The 19,337-nt window shown below is 52.7% G+C and overlaps 1 protein-coding gene across 1 annotated transcript in view; it reads right to left on the reverse strand.

The window, feature by feature from the left end:
- Positions 1-19,337, reverse strand: part of LOC144675156 (uncharacterized) — a 74,482-nt gene that overhangs the window by 43,184 nt on the left and 11,961 nt on the right. Inside the window, exons 5-8 of the mRNA XM_078536123.1 lie at positions 9,602-19,238; positions 6,421-7,740; positions 2,317-2,488; positions 1,092-1,317 (exon numbers count right to left, since the gene is read on the reverse strand). Of these exons, the coding sequence (XP_078392249.1) occupies positions 1,092-1,317; positions 2,317-2,488; positions 6,421-7,740; positions 9,602-19,238 (11,355 nt within the window). The remainder of the gene's footprint in view (positions 1-1,091; positions 1,318-2,316; positions 2,489-6,420; positions 7,741-9,601; positions 19,239-19,337) is intronic.

The raw sequence follows: 19,337 nt of genomic DNA on the forward strand, positions 1-19,337 counted from the left end.
GCATTCTTGCATTTGTCCTGATGAGCGAAAGACAAAAAGCTTCAGAAACATGTCTCTCTTTCCAGCAATGTTCAAGGATAAAATTTACAGGGCTGTGGGGAAAGAGCAGGGTATGGGAAAAATCGTATAGTTCTTTCAAAGAGGGATAATGGGATAAAGGCCACCTCCTGTGATGTATCATTCTTTAACCTTAAAATTAGGCCTAAATCATTGAAACAGTGACACCAGAAAGCAGTTTTTTAAAAATTCATTCATGGGATAAGGGCATCGCTGGCTAGGCCAGCATTTATTGCCCAAGCCTAATTGCCCTTGAGAAGGTAGTGGTGAGCTACCTTCTTGAACCACTGCAGTCTATGTGGTGTAGGTACACCCACAGTGCTGTTGGTGGTGGTGGTTGGGGGGGGGGAGAGTTCCAGGGTTTTGATCCAGTGACATAGCGCTGAAAAAAAGAGACATCTTGCACTCATCAGGACACTTGCAAGAGCACCAATATAAGGGGGAAACAACAATTTATACCATATGTGAAGTGTGTGTTCGGATGGCAAGTGGCATTGCCATGGAGAATGCACCGATGGTGACTGACAGTTAACTATCAAGCATTGTTTGAAATTTAAACCAGGCAGCTTGACCCCGATTGGTCAAGGCATTGCCCTGAACAATGAGTTAGTGAATGGCTGTCACTTATTTTGTTTAGCTGAAACAGGCACAATGTGTGTACATTTTCTTTCTGTTTGCAAAGAACAGAGCCCTGTAAACGCAAATGCACCGCACTGCGATCCTGATTGACAATCTTACATCGTATATTAGCGTAATTCTTAGCACATTGAGGATTGTTTAGCAAATGTTGTCCAATTGTGGAATCACATCTAATGTTGGACACTGTATTTTGAGTTTGCAAACATGGGCTGGTTGGGTACTGTCTGTAGTTTGCCCATTGTGGACAGTGGCTGGGACATGCTGTTTGATATGATCCACCATCTATAAACACATTCACATCACATTCTTGATGTTCCTTGTCGATTCCTTGCAGGCTTTGGAGAGTCAGTAGATGAGTTACTCGCCACAGGATTCCTAAGCACTGTTCAACTCACCTCCTCAGAGAAGAATTCCACCTCAGCGCAGTAACTGTCATTGAGACTGTTGTGAGAGACTTCGACTGTCACGGCAGTGCAGGCCCTCATGGCGGAGGTGGGTAGGACAGCCTCTTCGTCCAGCAGGGCGTTCAGCAGACTGCTCTTCCCTGACCCCGTGTCTCCAATCACTGCTATGTGGGTCGGAGGAGGGATGGTCTGTTGCTGCAGCTTCTCAATCTGCTCCCTAGAGACAGAGAAAGAAGGGAAGGGAGAGCAAGTCACAGAAAATAAAGGGAGGGATTAACACTTATTCCGTGCCTTTCGTGACACTGGGACGCCACAAAACACTTCCATAACCAGTGAAGGACTATTTTTGAAGGACATTCACCGTTGTAAAGTAGGAAGGACAACAGCATCCCACAAATGGCAATGTGACAAATGACCAAATAATTTGTTTTAGTGTTGTTACTTGAGGGATAATTATTAGCAAAGACGATGGACAACACTCCAGTTCTTCTTCCAATAGCGGCCGTGGGAACTTTTACTTCACATACGTCAAATACTGACCCTCTGACAGTGCCGCGCTCCCTCAGTACTGACCCTCTGACAGTGCCGCGCTCCCTCAGTACTGACCCTCCGACAGTGCCGCGCTCCCTCAGTACTGACCCTCCGACAGTGCCGCGCTCCCTCAGTACTGACCCTCCGACAGTGCCGCGCTCCCTCAGTACTGACCCTCCGACAGTGCCGCGCTCCCTCAGTACTAACCCTCTGACAGTGCGGCGCTCCCTCCGTACTGACTTGATGGCAGGAAATCTTGACCCAATGACCTACAGTGAATCAGTCAAGGTCTGTTAAAGGGATGGGTAACATTTATAGCTGGTCGTATCCCACCCAGAGACTTGAACCCATAATCGAGCAGTACAGGACGTGTGTTTCAATTTGGAGGTGCCATTTTTCATACGAGACATTAAATCAAGCCCCCTTACTGCTCTCCCAGATGGGGTAAAAGGTGTCATTACAAGAGTAAAGGAGTTCTCTCCTGGACAATATTTATCAAATCAAATATCGAAACATAGCTTATCTTGCTGTGCACATTTTGAATGCCGTGTTTCCGTATTTTACAACTGTGACAAAACTAAAAAATTACTTCATTAACTATGAGCTGCGTTGGGACATCATGAACTAATGAAAAGCACTGCAGAAATGTAATTAACCCATTAAATGGTTATTAACTGATACTTACTTCCACTCCTTGACATGTGCCTCTGCGATCCCCTCTGCCTGCAGTGTCTGGGAGATGCACTGAAGCAACAACTCACACTCCCTCAGCTGGCCAGTGACATCCTGGTCTGATGTTGCCCAGGAACTCTCGGGGGCTTCTCCAGGTGAGGGGCAGTGAAAAGCAGCATTAACAACTGGCAAAATAAAAACATATATGATTCTGGGTCATCTCGACCTGAAATATTAACTTTGCTTCTCTCTCCACAGATGCTGCCAGACCTGCTGAGTATTTCCATCATTATTCATTTTTATGAAAAATTTTTATTTCAGATTTGCAGCATCTGCAGTATTTTTATTTTGTGGCAGCAAGGAGTTGTGTATCAAAGGTTGCAAGTGACATGGTGTTAGGAGGCAAAGTTGTATAGATGGGAGCAGGAGCGTACAAGAGGACAAGTATTAATGGGTTGTTAATTATATTGGTAGGATATGCAGGTGAGCACGCGAGAGAGAGCGAGAGCGAGCACGCGAGAGCGAGCACGCGAGAGAGAGCGAGAGCGAGCACGCGAGAGAGAGCGAGAGCGAGCACGCGAGAGAGAGCGAGAGCGAGCACGCGAGAGAGAGCGAGAGCGAGCACGCGAGAGAGAGCGAGAGCGAGCACGCGAGAGAGAGCGAGAGCGAGCACGCGAGAGAGAGCGAGAGCGAGCACGCGAGAGAGAGCGAGAGCGAGCACGCGAGAGAGAGCGAGAGCGAGCACGCGAGAGAGAGCGAGAGCGAGCACGCGAGAGAGAGCGAGAGCGAGCACGCGAGAGAGAGCGAGAGCGAGCACGCGAGAGAGAGCGAGAGCGAGCACGCGAGAGAGAGCGAGAGCGAGCACGCGAGAGAGAGCGAGAGCGAGCACGCGAGAGCGAGCACGCGAGAGAGAGCGAGAGCGAGCACGCGAGAGAGAGCGAGAGCGAGCACGCGAGAGAGAGCGAGAGCGAGCACGCGAGAGAGAGCGAGAGCGAGCACGCGAGAGAGAGCGAGAGCGAGCACGCGAGAGAGAGCGAGAGCGAGCACGCGAGAGAGAGCGAGAGCGAGCACGCGAGAGAGAGCGAGAGCGAGCACGCGAGAGCGAGCACGCGAGAGCGAGCACGCGAGAGCGAGCACGCGAGAGCGAGCACGCGAGAGCGAGCACGCGAGAGCGAGCACGCGAGAGAGCGAGAGCGAGCACGCGAGAGAGCGAGAGCGAGCACGCGAGAGAGCGAGAGCGAGCACGCGAGAGAGCGAGCACGCGAGAGTGCGAGAGCGAGCACGCGAGAGAGCGAGAGCGAGCACGCGAGAGAGCGAGAGCGAGCACGCGAGAGAGCGAGAGCGAGCACGCGAGAGAGCGAGAGCGAGCACGCGAGAGAGAGAGCGAGCACGCGAGAGAGCGAGAGCGAGCACGCGAGAGAGCGAGCACGCGAGAGCGAGAGCGAGCACGCGAGAGAGAGAGAGCGAGCACGCGAGAGAGAGAGAGCGAGCACGCGAGAGAGAGAGCGAGCACGCGAGAGCGAGAGCGAGCACGCGAGAGCGAGAGCGAGCACGCGAGAGAGCGAGAGCGAGCACGCGAGAGAGCGAGAGCACGCGAGAGAGAGCACGCGAGAGAGCGAGAGCGAGCACGCGAGAGAGCGAGAGCGAGCACGCGAGAGAGCGAGAGCGAGCACGCGAGAGAGCGAGAGCGAGCACGCGAGAGAGCGAGAGCGAGCACGCGAGAGAGAGAGCACGCGAGAGAGAGAGCACGCGAGAGAGAGAGCACGCGAGAGAGAGAGCACGCGAGAGAGAGAGCACGCGAGAGAGAGAGCACGCGAGAGCGAGAGCGAGCACGCGAGAGCGAGAGCGAGCACGCGAGAGCGAGAGCGAGCACGCGAGAGAGCGAGCGCGAGCACGCGAGAGAGCGAGAGAGAGCACGCGAGAGAGCGAGAGAGAGCACGCGAGAGAGCGCGAGCACGCGAGAGAGCGCGAGCACGCGAGAGCGCGAGCACGCGAGAGCGCGAGCACGCGAGAGAGAGAGAGCGCGAGAGAGAGAGAGCGCGAGCACGCGAGAGAGAGAGAGAGAGAGAGCACGCGAGAGAGCGAACACGCGAGAGAGAGCGAACACGCGAGAGAGCGCGAACACGCGAGAGAGCGCGAACACGCGAGAGAGCGCGAACACGCGAGACAGCACGCGAGAGAGAGAGCGCGAACGCAAGAGAGCGCGAACGCGAGAGAGAGCGAACACGCGAGAGAGCGAACACGCGAGAGAGAGAACACGCGAGAGAGAGAACACGCGAGAGAGCGAACACGCGAGAGAGCGAACACGCGAGAGAGCGAACACGCGAGAGAGCGAGCACGCGAGAGAGAGCGAGCACGTGAGAGAGAGCGAGCACGCGAGAGAGAGCATGCGAGAGCGAGCACGCGAGAGAGAGCACGCGAGAGAGAGCATGCAAGAGCGCGAACACGCGAGAGAGCAAACACGCGAGAGAGAGCATGCGAGAGCGAGCACGCGAGAGACAGCGAGCACGCGAGAGAGAGCGAGCACGCGAGAGAGAGCGAGAGCGAGCACGCGAGAGAGCGAGCACGCGAGAGAGAGCGAGAGCGAGCACGCGAGAGAGAGCGAGAGCGAGCACGCGAGAGAGAGCGAGCACGCGAGAGAGAGCGAGCACGCGAGAGCGAGCGAGAGCGAGCACGCGAGAGAGAGCACGCGAGAGAGAGCGAGAGCGAGCACGCGAGAGAGAGCGAGAGCGAGCACGCGAGAGAGAGCGAGAGCGAGCACGCGAGAGAGAGCGAGAGCGAGCACGCGAGAGAGAGCGAGAGCGAGCACGCGAGAGAGAGCGAGAGCGAGCACGCGAGAGAGAGCGAGAGCGAGCACGCGAGAGAGAGCGAGAGCGAGCACGCGAGAGAGAGCGAGAGCGAGAGCGAGCACGCGAGAGAGAGCGAGAGCGAGCACGCGAGAGAGAGCGAGAGCGAGCACGCGAGAGAGAGCGAGAGCGAGCACGCGAGAGAGAGCGAGAGCGAGCACGCGAGCGAGCACGCGAGAGAGCGAGAGCGAGCACGCGAGAGCGAGCACGCGAGAGAGCGAGAGCGAGCACGCGAGAGAGCGAGAGCGAGCACGCGAGAGAGCGAGCACGCGAGAGAGCGAGAGCGAGCACGCGAGAGAGCGAGCACGCGAGAGAGCGAGAGCGAGCACGCGAGAGAGAGAGCGAGCACGCGAGAGAGCGAGCACGCGAGAGAGAGAGCGAGCACGCGAGAGAGAGAGCGAGCACGCGAGAGAGCGAGCACGCGAGAGAGCGAGCACGCGAGAGAGCGAGCACGCGAGAGAGCGAGCACGCGAGAGAGCGAGAGCGAGCACGCGAGAGAGCGAGAGCGAGCACGCGAGAGAGAGAGAGCGAGCACGCGAGAGAGAGAGAGCGAGCACGCGAGAGAGAGCACGCGAGAGAGCGAGAGCGAGCACGCGAGAGAGCGAGAGCGAGCACGCGAGAGAGCGAGAGCGAGCACGCGAGAGAGCGAGAGCGAGCACGCGAGAGAGCGAGCACGCGAGAGAGAGAGCACGCGAGAGAGAGAGCACGCGAGAGAGCGAGAGCGAGCACGCGAGAGAGCGAGCGCGAGCACGCGAGAGAGAGCGAGCACGCGAGAGAGCGCGAGCACGCGAGAGAGCGCGAGCACACGAGAGAGAGAGAGCGAGCACGCGAGAGAGCGCGAACATGCGAGAGAGCGAACACGCGAGAGCGCGAACACACGAGACAGCACGCGAGAGAGAGCGCGAACGCGAGAGCGCGAACGCGAGAGAGAGCGAACGCGAGAGAGAGCGAACGCGAGAGAGAGCGAACACGAGAGAGAGCGAACACGCGAGAGAGCGAGCACGTGAGAGAGAGAGAGCATGCGAGAGAGAGCATGCGAGAGCGAGCACGCGAGAGAGAGCACGCGAGAGAGAGCACGCGAGAGAGAGCACGCGAGAGAGAGCACGCGAGAGAGCGAACACGCGAGAGAGAGCATGCGAGAGCGAGCACGCGAGAGCGAGCACGCGAGAGACTGAGCACGCGAGAGCGAGCACGCGAGAGAGAGCGAGCACGCGAGAGAGAGCGAGCATGCGAGAGAGTGAGCGCAGTCATTGAGAAACAGATGGTCTTACCTGATGGATCACAGGTTCTATCACCCTTTCCATTCTGGAATTCCCGAATTGCTGATCCCAGGTGATCTCCATCTGAATGGCCCTCTGGAGTCAGGTGAGGCGGAAACCTTAGTTCTCGCAGCTTCAGGTCCCAACTGTGGCTGGGATTAAAGTCTCTCTGGGATAGGGGTAATCCAGCACAGCGCCTCCCATCTGCATGATTTGTGGAAAACCGGCTATCACTGAACACGGAGTCAGAGACCGGAGAATCAGCCAATCGTTTCCGAAAACTGCGGAAGCTGTCCTGGGAATCCTCGTGATCGGAGTTCTCCGAGGAATCCGGGAGGTAGTCGAGCTCAGGAGGCGGGAATATCTCATCGTCAAAGCTGTACGGAAGGAGGAGTTGATCAGGAAACCTAGTGTTCCGGAGTTCGGAGAAAGCTGGTGGATTCTGGGACGGTAAGGGGTCACTCTGGACACATTCGGGTTCAGCCCAGGGCCCGGGATTTGGTCCCTGTCTCAAGGGATGCAGGAACTCGACAGGGGGTGATCCGGCATTCTGGAGACTGGGAAATCCAGCCCTGCGTTCCTCACAGACTGAAAGGACAGTGCAACATTCCGGTGGGCTCCTCCCAGCTGCTTTCTGCAGCCCGAGGGAGTCAGTGCCCAGAGAGGCCCCAGCCAGCAGGCTGGCAGAGGGATTGGCAAAGGAGGGGGAATCGGCGGGGACAGTCGCAGGGTTGTGCTCGGAATGGTTGGGCCTAAACACTCCATGGCGGCACGAAGCTCCTGGAGGATGGCCGACACCTGCTGCGCGCTCAGAATAAATGCTGCCTCCGCTGGGAGCACCGGATGTCAGGGACCCGGGCGCAGGAGCAGCTGCACCTCTTGCTCCTCCTCGGCCACGTGGGTAACTTCCAGCTTCCTCATCACTCTCACTTTCCTCTTTGACAGTTTTTAGTGGAGGCTGTTCCTCACTATCACTAATGATGATCACACAGCTGATGGAAGCTCCGGGACACTCATCCTCTGGGAGACTGGAACCGGGAGGCGCAGGAAACGTCAGCTGAGCGGTACCATCTATCCCGTCGCCCGATTCCCGAGTCCTCTTCTTCGCCCGCAGGGAGAGGCGATTGGTTGGCGGCACCTGAGGGGGAGGGCTGACCACACTCGGCAAATTAAGCGCCGAGGTTGAGCCACAGGCACCGGACTCGCCCACTCGCCCCAGGCCGTGGTGAGGTGGAATCTTCATTTCTGTGGGATCCTGTGACCAAGCCGGCACGGGATAACCATCACCGGGAGCATGTCCTCCCTCCACAATCCTGTCTTCATCAAAATTAACTGTGGTGGGAAAACAAGAGAAACAAAACAATTAAAATGTTTACAGGAGTTTCACAGCTACACAGGATGGGATAGGCCAATCTGACCCGTACAACACAGGAAGACATTCAGCCTCGTGTCTGTGCTCGCTCTTGGGGAGAGCCCACTTCCTGCTCTTTCCCAATAGCCTTGAAGCTTTATCCCCTTCCTGTATTTATCCAATTCCCTTTAAAAAAAAATTATTTAATCTGCTTCCACTATTGTATCAGGCAGCTTATTCCAGGTAAAACAATCCTGTCTGCCAATCGCTGTCAGTCCGTGTCCTCAGCTGTCGTTAAAATCAAGCTGCAATCTCAAATTTGGCTGAGTTTTCTTTCATCCTTTCCTAGCTGCCCAGAGAAGTTGATGACACAACTGAGTGGCTCAGTGATCCTTGGGCCTTGTTACAGGGCAGATTAGAGTAACTACACTGGTGTAAGACTTGAGCCACACACTTTCCACACAATTCAGTTTAAAGAGAATTCTGCAAATAAGCTCGTTCTAGTAAAAGTAGCCACAAAGCTATCAGATGACATAAAACCCGAGTATGCACATAACAGCCTTGAAGGAAGGGAACCTGACATCATTCCAAAGTCAGCCCTGCCTCCGTCCCGCCCCCCCCTCGTCCCTCCCCCACTCCGGCCCGCCCCCCCGCCCCCCCCCCCCCCCCCAGGGATAAGTCCAACGCCCAAATGGGCCGCTCTGCTGAAATAGGCCATTCGGCCCAACCAGTCCATGCCAATGTTTATGCTCTACCTCAAGCCTCTCCCCAACCTTTCCTCATCTATAACCTTATAATTTGACAGCCAGGACTTCACTCAGTTGTCTAACCACACACAGTGCTCCAAATGCAAACCATAGTTTGGTACAGGTTTAGTATAACTTCCCTAATTTTCAATTCTATTCCTCTCAAAATAAAACCTAGTGCATGATTGTTTATGGCCTTGCTGACTTGTGGCATGACCTTTGATGAATGGTGTACTTGTACTCAAAGATCCCTTTGTTTCACAACTCCACCTAGGCTTGCACCTCTCCAGTAATGTGATATCCCTATTCTTCCTACCAAAATGTACCAACTCTCATTCACCTGCGTTGAATTTCACTTGCCAATTATTTGCCCATTGTGCAAGTTTATTAATGTCCTCCTGTATTTGTTGCGGTCCTCCTCATATTGACTATACCGCCCCTTCCTCCAATTTGGTGTCATCCACAAGTTTAGAAATTGTGCTTTTGATTCCAAAGTAAAATTGTTAGTGTAAATTGTGAACAGCAGTTAGTCCAGCAATGATTCTTGTGCAACACCATGACTCACCCTCCGCCACTGTGAATAGCTACCCTTTATTTCCACTGTCTGCTTTCTGTCTTGAAGCCAGCTAGCACTCTATTCTGCCACATGTCTCCTGGCTCCACATTCTCTAACATTACTCATTAATCTATTATGGGTCACCTTATCGAAGGTCCTTTGACAATCCAGACAATTTACATTTACTGCATTGCCACTGTCTGCTCTGAGATACTTCAACAAAAAATCCATAAGGTTGGTCAAACAAGATTTTCCTTTTTGAAATCCATGCTATTCATTATTGTATATTTTGTTTCTAGATGTTTCTCTATTTTCTACTTTAGTGCGGATGCCATTATTTGTCCTCCTTCAGTGTTAAGCTGGCTAGTCTATAATTCCTTGGTCTTGTTCCACCGCCCACCCCCGCTTCTTACAGATAGTGGAAAGCTAATGACATTCCTAGTCCTCTGGTATCACACCTTCCCCTAACAAATTATACAATGTCCCTAATGCCTCTGCTATCTCTTCCCTGGGCTGTCTTTTCTAAATAGAAGCCCTTACCTGAGCTAATTTGGTTGCTTGTTAGAGATGTTATTGTTCCATCCTTTCCTATGTCCTCTTTACCAGATTTTGGGAAATCAGTCCACAGTCTCTCTATGTTGATCCCACGTCTGTGGGTTACAGAATCTTCCAGCGATTCTACATTTGGTTTGGTCTCCGGCGCAGTTCCTGTTTCCCGGACGGTGATTTCTTCTTCAATGTGCGGATCTTCCTTGCACACGGACGGGCTCTCTCTCCGCACCAGATCCTTTGCATCGACATTCGGAGGTGCTGCCCTCCCGAGTCGCTCAGTTTCAAACACAGGTGACCGGCAGGGTGGGAAACTTGGGTGCAGGGATTCCACTGACTCGCCATCCTCACAACCCCTCCTGGCCATGTCCTGTGACCAGCTGCTGTCTGCATGATGCACATCAGAAACATGGCCAGATAACACTGCCGCTACACTGGAGTCGGCAGGACATTCTCTCTCTCGTTTCCAACCGCTGTCGCCTCTAGATTTCGGCAAGGGCTCAGCAAAGCCGCCGGAGGCAGGGCCCAGCGCAGTGAAACTTCCCCTTTCCAAAGTGTGCAACGGTAGACTCTGCACTTTACAGCAGCCCAGAGGAGGAACATCTGAGCTAACACAGTCAATATTTGCAAATCTCTCTCCCACATCGTGGCTACAACCCAGATTATCGTGGTCAGGAGGCGAGGATTCTGTTGCACTGAAGCCTCCAACCACATCGTGGCTACGGCCAGGATTATCATGGTCAGGAGGCAAAAGTTCTGTCACACTGAAACCTTCAACCACATCTTGTCTACGACCCTGATTATCATGGTCAGGAGGCGAGGGTTCTGCTACACTGAAGCCTTCAACCACATCGTGGCTACGACCCTGATTATCGTGGTCAGGGGGCGGCGGTTCTGCTACACTGAAACCTTCAACCACATCATGGCTACGACTCTGATTATCGTGGTCAGGAGGCGGCGGTTCTGCTACACTGAAACCTTCAACCACATCATGGCTACGACCCTGATTATCGTGGTCAGGAGGCGAGGGTTCTGCTACACTGAAGCCTTCAACCACATCGTGGCTACGACCCTGATTATCGTGGTCAGGAGGCAGCGGTTCTGCTACACTGAAATCTTCAACCACATCATGGCTATGACCCTGATTATCGTGGTCAGGAGGCAAGGGTTCTACTACACTGAAGCCTTCAACCACATCGTGGCTACGACCCTGATTATCGTGGTCAGGAGGCGGCGGTTCTGCTACACTGAAACCTTCAACCACATCGTGGCTACGGCCCTGATTATCGTGGTAAGGAGCTGGCAGTTCTGCTACACTGAAACCTTCAACCACATCATGGCTACGACCAGGATTATCATGGTCAGGAGGCGAAGATTCTGCCACACTAAAACCTTTCATGCCACCAAGTTGGTCAGGGTCAGATGATGAAGAATCTGTGCCCAGAGAAGGTGAAGGAGGTGACACATCTGTGCTGGGTCTGCCATCACAGCATGTTCCTGTCACATGACTAACGGCAAAATCAACAGAACCACCAGTTGGAGCAGAACACTTTGAATCTTTCCCTGTCTCTCCATGACACTCCACTACGGCAGAACTCAACGACATCGGGGATCCAGGAGATTTTGGTAACTCCGGTAATAAATCCCCAATTCCATCACCAGCAATCTCCTCCATCCCAACACCATCCAGATCGGGCATATCCTTCACTCCCTGGCTTTCCCACAAACTGCACCCATCATCCTCTAACCCCTCATGGGAATCAGTGCTGGAAGAATGCTGGGGAAGTGATCTGCTTTCCCTGGGAGCACCATCCTCCTCCAAATACATCCCTGAGCCCTTTGCGAGTGAGGGGGGAGAATCATCATCAGCGATCTCTTGCATTCGGACAAGATTTCCTTGGATGCACTCATCCGAATGACTCTTCCTGGAGTCTGGAGAGATAACACGTGAGGTGTCGCCCCAACTATTTTCTTGCACAGTCTCCAGTTTCCCAGCAAGTTTACCACCCTCCTGCAGAGATGATGTTTCAGAATCACCCGTCACTCCAACAAGCCAATTCACCTCCGTGTTGGGTGAATGAGGGATTGAAGGGGAGGGCTGTGTTGCATTGGATACGGCAGTGCTATCAGCAACACGTCCACAGTCAACAACGCCTTTGTGCTGCACCTCCTGGCAGAGAGATTCATTGGTTTCCTTTGGCACCTGCCTGCCTCCTGAAATCTTGGAGTTGTGAGACTGGCTAACAGAGGACTTTTCAATCACCAAGTTCCGCTGTGATGTATTAATGGCTTCATCCTCTGGTTGAGTCACGCGAGTTCTGAAGAACTCTCTAACTATTCGCGCTACCTCGTCACGTCTGTTCACCATTCTCACTTTGCTGCAGACTCGACGCTCCCGAGGGGCTCTGTATTCTGTAAAGAATTGTCGGACCATTCTGCCAATATACCAAGTTCGATGCTGCCTCAGTTCTTTGGAGAGGGACAGCATGCTTAAGCTCAGGCCCTCTGCTGGTACAAGCCCCTCTGTTCCAGTTTGCTGGGAGATACACACTCTTTTATTGGGACTTGCGCCAGTAGAATTTGAACTCAACACCTCTTCTTCGAGGGGTCTCTTCAACTCTCGAGAATCAAGGTGCCTTTGGCCATTTAATCTCTTGCTTGCGATATCTTCCCTCTCAGATTCAGACTCTGAAAGTTGTAGGTTCAGATACTCAGGGCTTGATGAGACAATCGTTGAGCCAACTTCAACACCCGTCTCAGTATTATTTATATCAGCAGTTTCTCTCTCAGACAAATCTGTGCTCCTCACATTGGCATGACACTTCTCCATCACATCCAACTCCATGTATTGCCATCCAGCGCCGAAGCATTCAGGCTCAGGGTTGGTGCGCAGTCCCTGCTGATGTGTCTCAGTAATTGGTATCAAGTGTAATGACTCTGACAGCAGAGCTCTGTGCTCTTCGTTGAAGGAGTTGTGGTGAGTAATGGTCTCCTCCTGCTGGAATCGTCCACATTCACTGATGACCACATTCTCTGTTTCCTGTTCAACACCCAAGTTTGTTGGCCAGCGTTTTCTCAACATGGTCTCATTTTGCTTTTGTATTTCAGGTCCCTGCTGCATGTCCAAATCTCTCCATTTGGAGGCGTGCTTGGTGCTATATGGTTGTGTCATTGCAATCCCATCTGCCGCAACTGTTTGGCTTGGTGCACTCACTCCCTTCTCACCTAGAGTCACTGACATAGCTTCTGCGTCCCCTCTCCACTGTGCAGTGAGCTCCTCGACAAAACCAACAGGCTTCCCCTTAGTGAAGTTGAATTGCTGCTCAAGCTGATCAGGGGTTGGATTTGTGGGGTGATTTTCCCTCAAATGTTGATCAAACTCAAACAATTCTTCATCTGAGACAGACAGCTCTTCAGAGAAACCTGCTAAAGGGCATGTCTCCTGTGAGACCCTCTCATCTTCACGTATATGTGCGTTGGGCATCACTGTTCCTGATGTTTGCAATGGGTCACTGTCATTGTCAACTGCCGAGGTGAAACTGAAGTCTACCTCTCCTGGAACGGCACAATCTTTTAAAGACGGACAAATGCTTTGGTTAATTTTATCAGCCTCAAAGCTCAGTTCCTCATGATCTGGAACAGAGGTTTCACTTTCTGATAGGGTATCTAGAACCTGCATGCAGATCAGCTTCTCTGTGCTAGAGGCCTCCTCCTGCTCACTCTCCTCTTCAGCTTGCTCAATCAGCTCATCACTTCCCATTGGTTCACATGGTGCGATGTCACTCAATGCATCATTCTCGCATGGCCCTTCACTGATCTCCAACCCCACCCTACCAGATAAATCCAGTCTCTCAGGTAACCCAGTTACTGAGGTGAATCCCTCTACCGAGTTGTCGCCCAGCAACTTCTCCCTTCTCTCTGTTTCCAAAGCCCTGGGCATTTCACACTTTGACTTGGCCATTGCCAAACCATAATGGAGAGTTTGCTGCCTTGTATCAGGGCTCTGCGATGCCATAGGGAGCCCTGCTCGCTCCCCAGTCGGGCAAACTTCAACTCGGAGTTCTGACGATCCTGTGGATTCCTCTGGGATGTGAGACCTCTCCATCTCTTTGTGTCTTTCATCTGCAAGAGCCTCCTCCTTTACAGGGGATACAGGAGCCGATTTCTCTCCAGCACCAAGTGGCGCCTGACTGACTCTTCCGACCTCACTATTACCTTGCCTGGAGGACACAACTGCAGTGAAAGGTGGGGACTGTGGGCTGGTAGCAACTGTGATACAAACTTCCCTCTCCTCTGGGCTTCCAGGAGCCAGTGTACACACAGGATGTAGTTCAGTTTGCCTTCTGCACACGTCGCTACAGATCTCATCCTCTCCCCCCTCAGCATCATCTCGGTCAGTCAGCTCACTGCTTTCCATTGACCAACATCTTGCACCACCACCCTCCATGGACCCTTCATCTAGTTCCTGCTCCACCTCAAGAGATGAACCCAGTCGGACAGATAACTCAGACCCAGACATCGAGTTCAATTCCTCTACTGAGTCCTCACTCTGCAACGGGCTGCGACATTGCAGCACTCCATCCTCTGCGGTACCCTGTGGCGCCATGAACTCTTCAGACACATTTTCTTCTTCACTCTGCTCTTCAACTGAGGATTGCCCTCGTACTAAATCCTCTTGGCACACTGTCCTCTGGGAATCAGAGGGAAAGCACTTGGCCAGTTCCCCCTTTTCTGCACCTGCAGCATCTACCTTTCCCAAGCGATCCAACAGGAATTGGGAACTCTTAGCACCATGGGTTTCATTCAATCCCACCTCCATCACATCTGCCTCTTTGATGTTAGCCACACTTTGTTCTAGCTGATCAGTATCTGTTGCATCCAAACGGCCTCGCTCATCACTCCAGCTTGCCTCTTGCTCATTTCCCTTGCTTAATTCCAACTCTCTCTCAAGCACACTGCCCGTGGACGAATGAGCTTCCTCAGCTGGGAGCTGAGTGCTTGGATCAGAGAGGGTTAGGTTACTGCTCTGCTCAGAGATGGAATCAAACTCAGGATCGAAGATAGAGTCAGTCAGTGTCACTTGCTGCTCAGTTTGTGTCACTGCAGCAAAGTGTGCAACAGCAGCAGAAGCTTCATCCAGATGGGGTCGATTAAAGGGAGAGGAATCTCCATTTCCAGGGCTGGCAGAAGACGAATGGTCTTCCTTTCCAGAACCTTCTTCAGTGAAGTCAGGATAGATATCAGCTTCTTCCCCAGAGCCACCAGATTCACCTTCGACATCCATGGCATTTTCACAAGCGTGGACTCTCTCCAGACGCCTCAGAGTCGCAGGATTATCATTGCTGCCTTGTTGGACAGCACCTACAGTCAAGCAGGACAGTGGGATGGTCCTCGGTGGTGATGCCGGGCTTTCCTCAGCCTCTACTACCTCACTCTGACCAGAGGCAGCCAGTGGCACAACAGAAGAATTGCAGTTTTCAGTTTCTAGCACACTCAGCCTACAATGCTGGATCTTTACCAGCTTATCTCCAGTTTCAGATTTCCTGTTCTCCATCTGAGAGATCACTCCTGGCCTATCAGCTCCGTAATCCATCACTGAAGGGAATTTTTCCAATTGCTCACTTACAGAGTTCCTACTTGTCTTTGTTTTATCAATGGTGGTGAAAAGATGACAGGGTTCACCCACCAATTCAGCAGCTTCAGACCGTACGCTGGTTGTTAGATATCCAGGGGGCAGGTCTCCCTCCTGTTCTATGCAGGCTAATCTTGGCTGGTCTTGCCCAGCTTCAGACATTGTTGGGGGTTTTACAGCCGCGCCTTGCTCTGTGGGCATCTCTGATCGGGGCGGATCTAGAACATTCTGATCAGAGGTAACCGGAGTAGCATCGAGCGGACTCTCTGAACTTGGCACCCTTACCGCGCCCTGTGAATTCTCTTTGCTCTCAGAGCTGTGTGACGCGCTGCTCGAAACTTGAACTCTGTTGGGAGGCTCATCCGTGGCTGGGCACTCGCAGTGGCTTCGTTTGATGGGCTCTTCCTCTGCCGTGTAGCTCAGGCTTTCAGTCTGGGTGAGTGGGCTAAGGGTGCCATCGTTCGCGTGTGTCATTGTGTTAAGGGACACATGCCAAGGGGCACCTGTTGCCCGTATACAAGATGGAACTCCAGCTACATCTTGCTGGTGTGCTGCCAGTGTTTCCATATCTTCCAATTTCACGAGCGCACCAACTGGATCTCCAGCTCGTGTCAATGATTCAAATCCTTCCACCTCCTCCCTTGCAGTATCACCGAGGGTGGTTGTCACAGGAGACGACTTTGGCAATGGCATCTCGCCCGCCTTTCCCTCATCTCCACAGCTTTCAGCCTCAGAGGCAACACTGCGGTCACTCAGCAGCTCTAGCTCAGAGGGTGCTGGACTAACACTGGATAAATCAGATGCCTCAATCACATTCCTGCCTGCACACTCGGATACTGGGTCATCATCGATACCTTCATCCATGGGGTCTTCAACCTCCTTGGCATCATTTCTGACAGCAGGATCCAGTATTACAGAACTCTCCATAGCATCAGAACCAGCGCTAAGGATATACCCTTCCTTCACTGTTGCATTATTCATGGTGAGTCTCGTGACACAGAGCCCGCCCACTGCCTCAACATTTATATCCACAGGTCCAACAAGAATACTTGGAAATTGTGCACGTTCCGGATGATCTGGTTTATGTTTGACATCAGTGCTTGGGTGTAATCCTCGAGTTTGGTCATCTATTTCTAACTCTCCGTGATCAAACAAACCGAGTTTGCTTTGGGCTTCCACACCCTCCATTAAAGCAACTACGACCCCTGGTTCGGAGGAGTTCCCTGGAGTATTTCCCTGTGTTTCACAGCCCCCAAAGACCCCTGTTGCCTCTCCAAGAACTGTGTATGACTGCTCTCCTTCACTGCGTTGGCCGGCCGTACTGGCTTCGCTCTGCATTCTGGGCACAGCTGAGAGCCCAGGTCCCACAGTGGAAGAGCACCATAACTTCCCTAGATTGGGATAGGTCAAGCTATCATCTGTGTTGGCCTTTCCTGACGTGGAACGGCCTGTGGTTAGGTGTGCACCGATAGGAATGCTGCGCATGTTCATGGCCGCTTTTATGGTCAACTGTGACCCGTCTTTGGTATCTGCAGAATGAGCAAAATGGTCAACTTTTGGCAGGGAATTACCCGGCATGAAACAATCAGCCATAACAGTGTTGGAAACCACTCCTGAACATTCCTCTGTGAGCGTCACTCCATCCTCTGCTGGCTTTATATTTGCAGAAATTCCACCTACATCCGATTCATCATCATGTGTGACTGCTGTCTTGGAAATGGTGCCTGATGCTTCTGGGTCAATCAAATTTCCTTCTCTTCCCACCTGTTCTGTGACCACGTTTGATATTTTTCCAGGTGAAGAGTTTGGAGTTTCTGCCTTCAAGCCCAATGTATTCAGAAGATGCAGTTTATCAATGGTGAGCATATAGTCACTCGAATTCAGTCGTTCAGGCGTTGAGCCAGTATTGAAAAGTGACGCTTCTCCGATCGTCAAACATTGAGGAGAAAGTTCTTGTGATTCATGGTTATTTAACAAATCAGACTCTACTCCAAGATTTGGCCATTCCGGAGCTGCAGGACAAGCTGAACTAGGCACAGAAGATACGCCATCAACTTGATGACGCACCATGGGTTCAACCTCTCTCTCATCGGCTGACCTCAGTTCCCCTGCTGCCCCGTCAATCTGAGTATGGTCACAGTTCACACCCTCATTGAGAAGGGCATCATCCATCAACCCCCCAGTAGAAGTGGTTGATTCTTCAGCCATTGCTATGGGACTTGCACCCTCTTCATCCACCGAAAATCTCAAGGGCCCTTCACGTGAATCCACGTTCTCTTCATTGCCCACAGACACTGTTGTGGTGTTAAATCTGTCTTGAAGTAACAAGTTACGCCTTGGAATATCTTTGTTCAGGCCACCATCCCTTGGCTTATCAACAGATTTGTTCAAAATCTCTCGCGTCTGGCCACAGTTTGAATCCTCTTTAGACACAGAGTTATCCTCGATGAGTTCGTCATTCACCAAAGAACTATCACCCATGGTATCCTGGTGTGTATCTGTTTGTACAGGTGGCTCTGCTGAGCCAATTTCATTCTCCACAGGTTGTATTTTCTCCTTATTTTCAGACTTTAAAGAGCAATCCAGCCACTGCCCAACAACAGGATGGAGAGAGTCCGACTCCTTCATCTGGTCAGCTGTCTTGCTCTGCCTTAGATGGCCATCCTCACTCAGCAATTGGCACTGACTCTGCAATCCTTGAACATCAACCTTAGCAGAGTCCCTACAAGAGCCACTAACAGTGGACATGGGGCCTTCTGATGTGATGCCCTCAGTACTCTCACCCAAAGCAGCTGATACTTCCTCTATAAACATGTCATCTTGCACCATGGGCTTAGTCACAATTTGTTCATCATCCATGTTGGCTCCAATGGCATCAATATCCAGTTGGGGCTCTGAGTGCACAGCTGCCTGTGTCATATCCGGCATTCCAGTATCAGCTGCGGTGTCATTTACCACGGAAGGTGCCCATTCCATACCCGCTGCATCCTCCACCCTCTGCTCCCCATCACTGGGAGATCTCCCCTGGTCGCTCCTTCGGGAGGTCTGGTTGCTGCCCGTGGTCTCCTCGTGGACGCCGCCTGTCGGGGTCCCTATCCCAACGCAGCCTCGCACAGTCGGATGGGCTGACAGGAACCAGGCACCTGCCGAGCCCCCTTTGAAGGGAGCGATTTCATCCATCTGTGCCAGTGAGTCAGAATGTGTTACCTTGTGGACTTCACCCTCGCTCGAGTTACCTCGTTGCGCCAAGTCCCGGTGAAAGCACTGGGGAGATGTTGGGATGTGGTCAGTTATGGCCAAGCTAGCAGCCTCTGCTCTCCCTCCGGCTAGACCGGGAGATGTCCGTTCTTCTTCCTCACCCCATGACGGCGAGTGACGTGTACTGGAGCCATGCCTTTCATTCAAGAGCGGTAGCTGCTTACAACGAGAAGCTTCTTCTGCAGATATAAGTCCCTGAGTGCGACCTTCAAGCTGGAGTCTGTTCGAATGTTCGTCAGAACCCGGAGGGACAGGAATACCAAAGCTCCCCAAGTTCATCAGTGGGGCAAAGGGTTTGCACCCTGTTATCCGGGAATCGATGAACTGCTCAACTTGAAACTCCTCGGCAATGGGAAAACTACCTTCAGCCGAGGCGGATGACTGGGAAGTCTCTCCCGCAGTCACCGGTGGCACCACAAGGTTATGGGATGCTCTAGTTGCCGGCGACGATGTCACGAGACCTTCTACCTGGCTTGTGGATCCCATGGGCTCAGGGGAGAGTTGACAATATGGAAGCCACACCATCTGAGGTGGGGCCAATTCAAGTCTGTTACAAGTTGGGCGAGGAGTGCCTGGAACCACAGTGGGTACTGCAGAGCCACGCAGTGCCAGGGTGCGTCTGATACCGCCTTCAACTTCTTCTGCAGGCCAACGAACTCCTTGCAGGAACCCAGGAAACGCTCCCAAGAATAACCGAGGAGTTGGGAATCTTGGGTAGTGGGCAGGAGCGATTGAGGTCTGCATTTGATAGGAAAACAAGTTATTCTTAACGGGCTTCACAGCATTGGTTACTCAACATGTACAATTTTCACAAGCAATCTTCTACCAGTAGCCCAT

This window comes from Cetorhinus maximus, chromosome 3, assembly GCF_964194155.1.
Source record: "Cetorhinus maximus chromosome 3, sCetMax3.hap1.1, whole genome shotgun sequence".
In the NCBI taxonomy this organism is placed as follows: domain Eukaryota; kingdom Metazoa; phylum Chordata; class Chondrichthyes; order Lamniformes; family Cetorhinidae; genus Cetorhinus; species Cetorhinus maximus.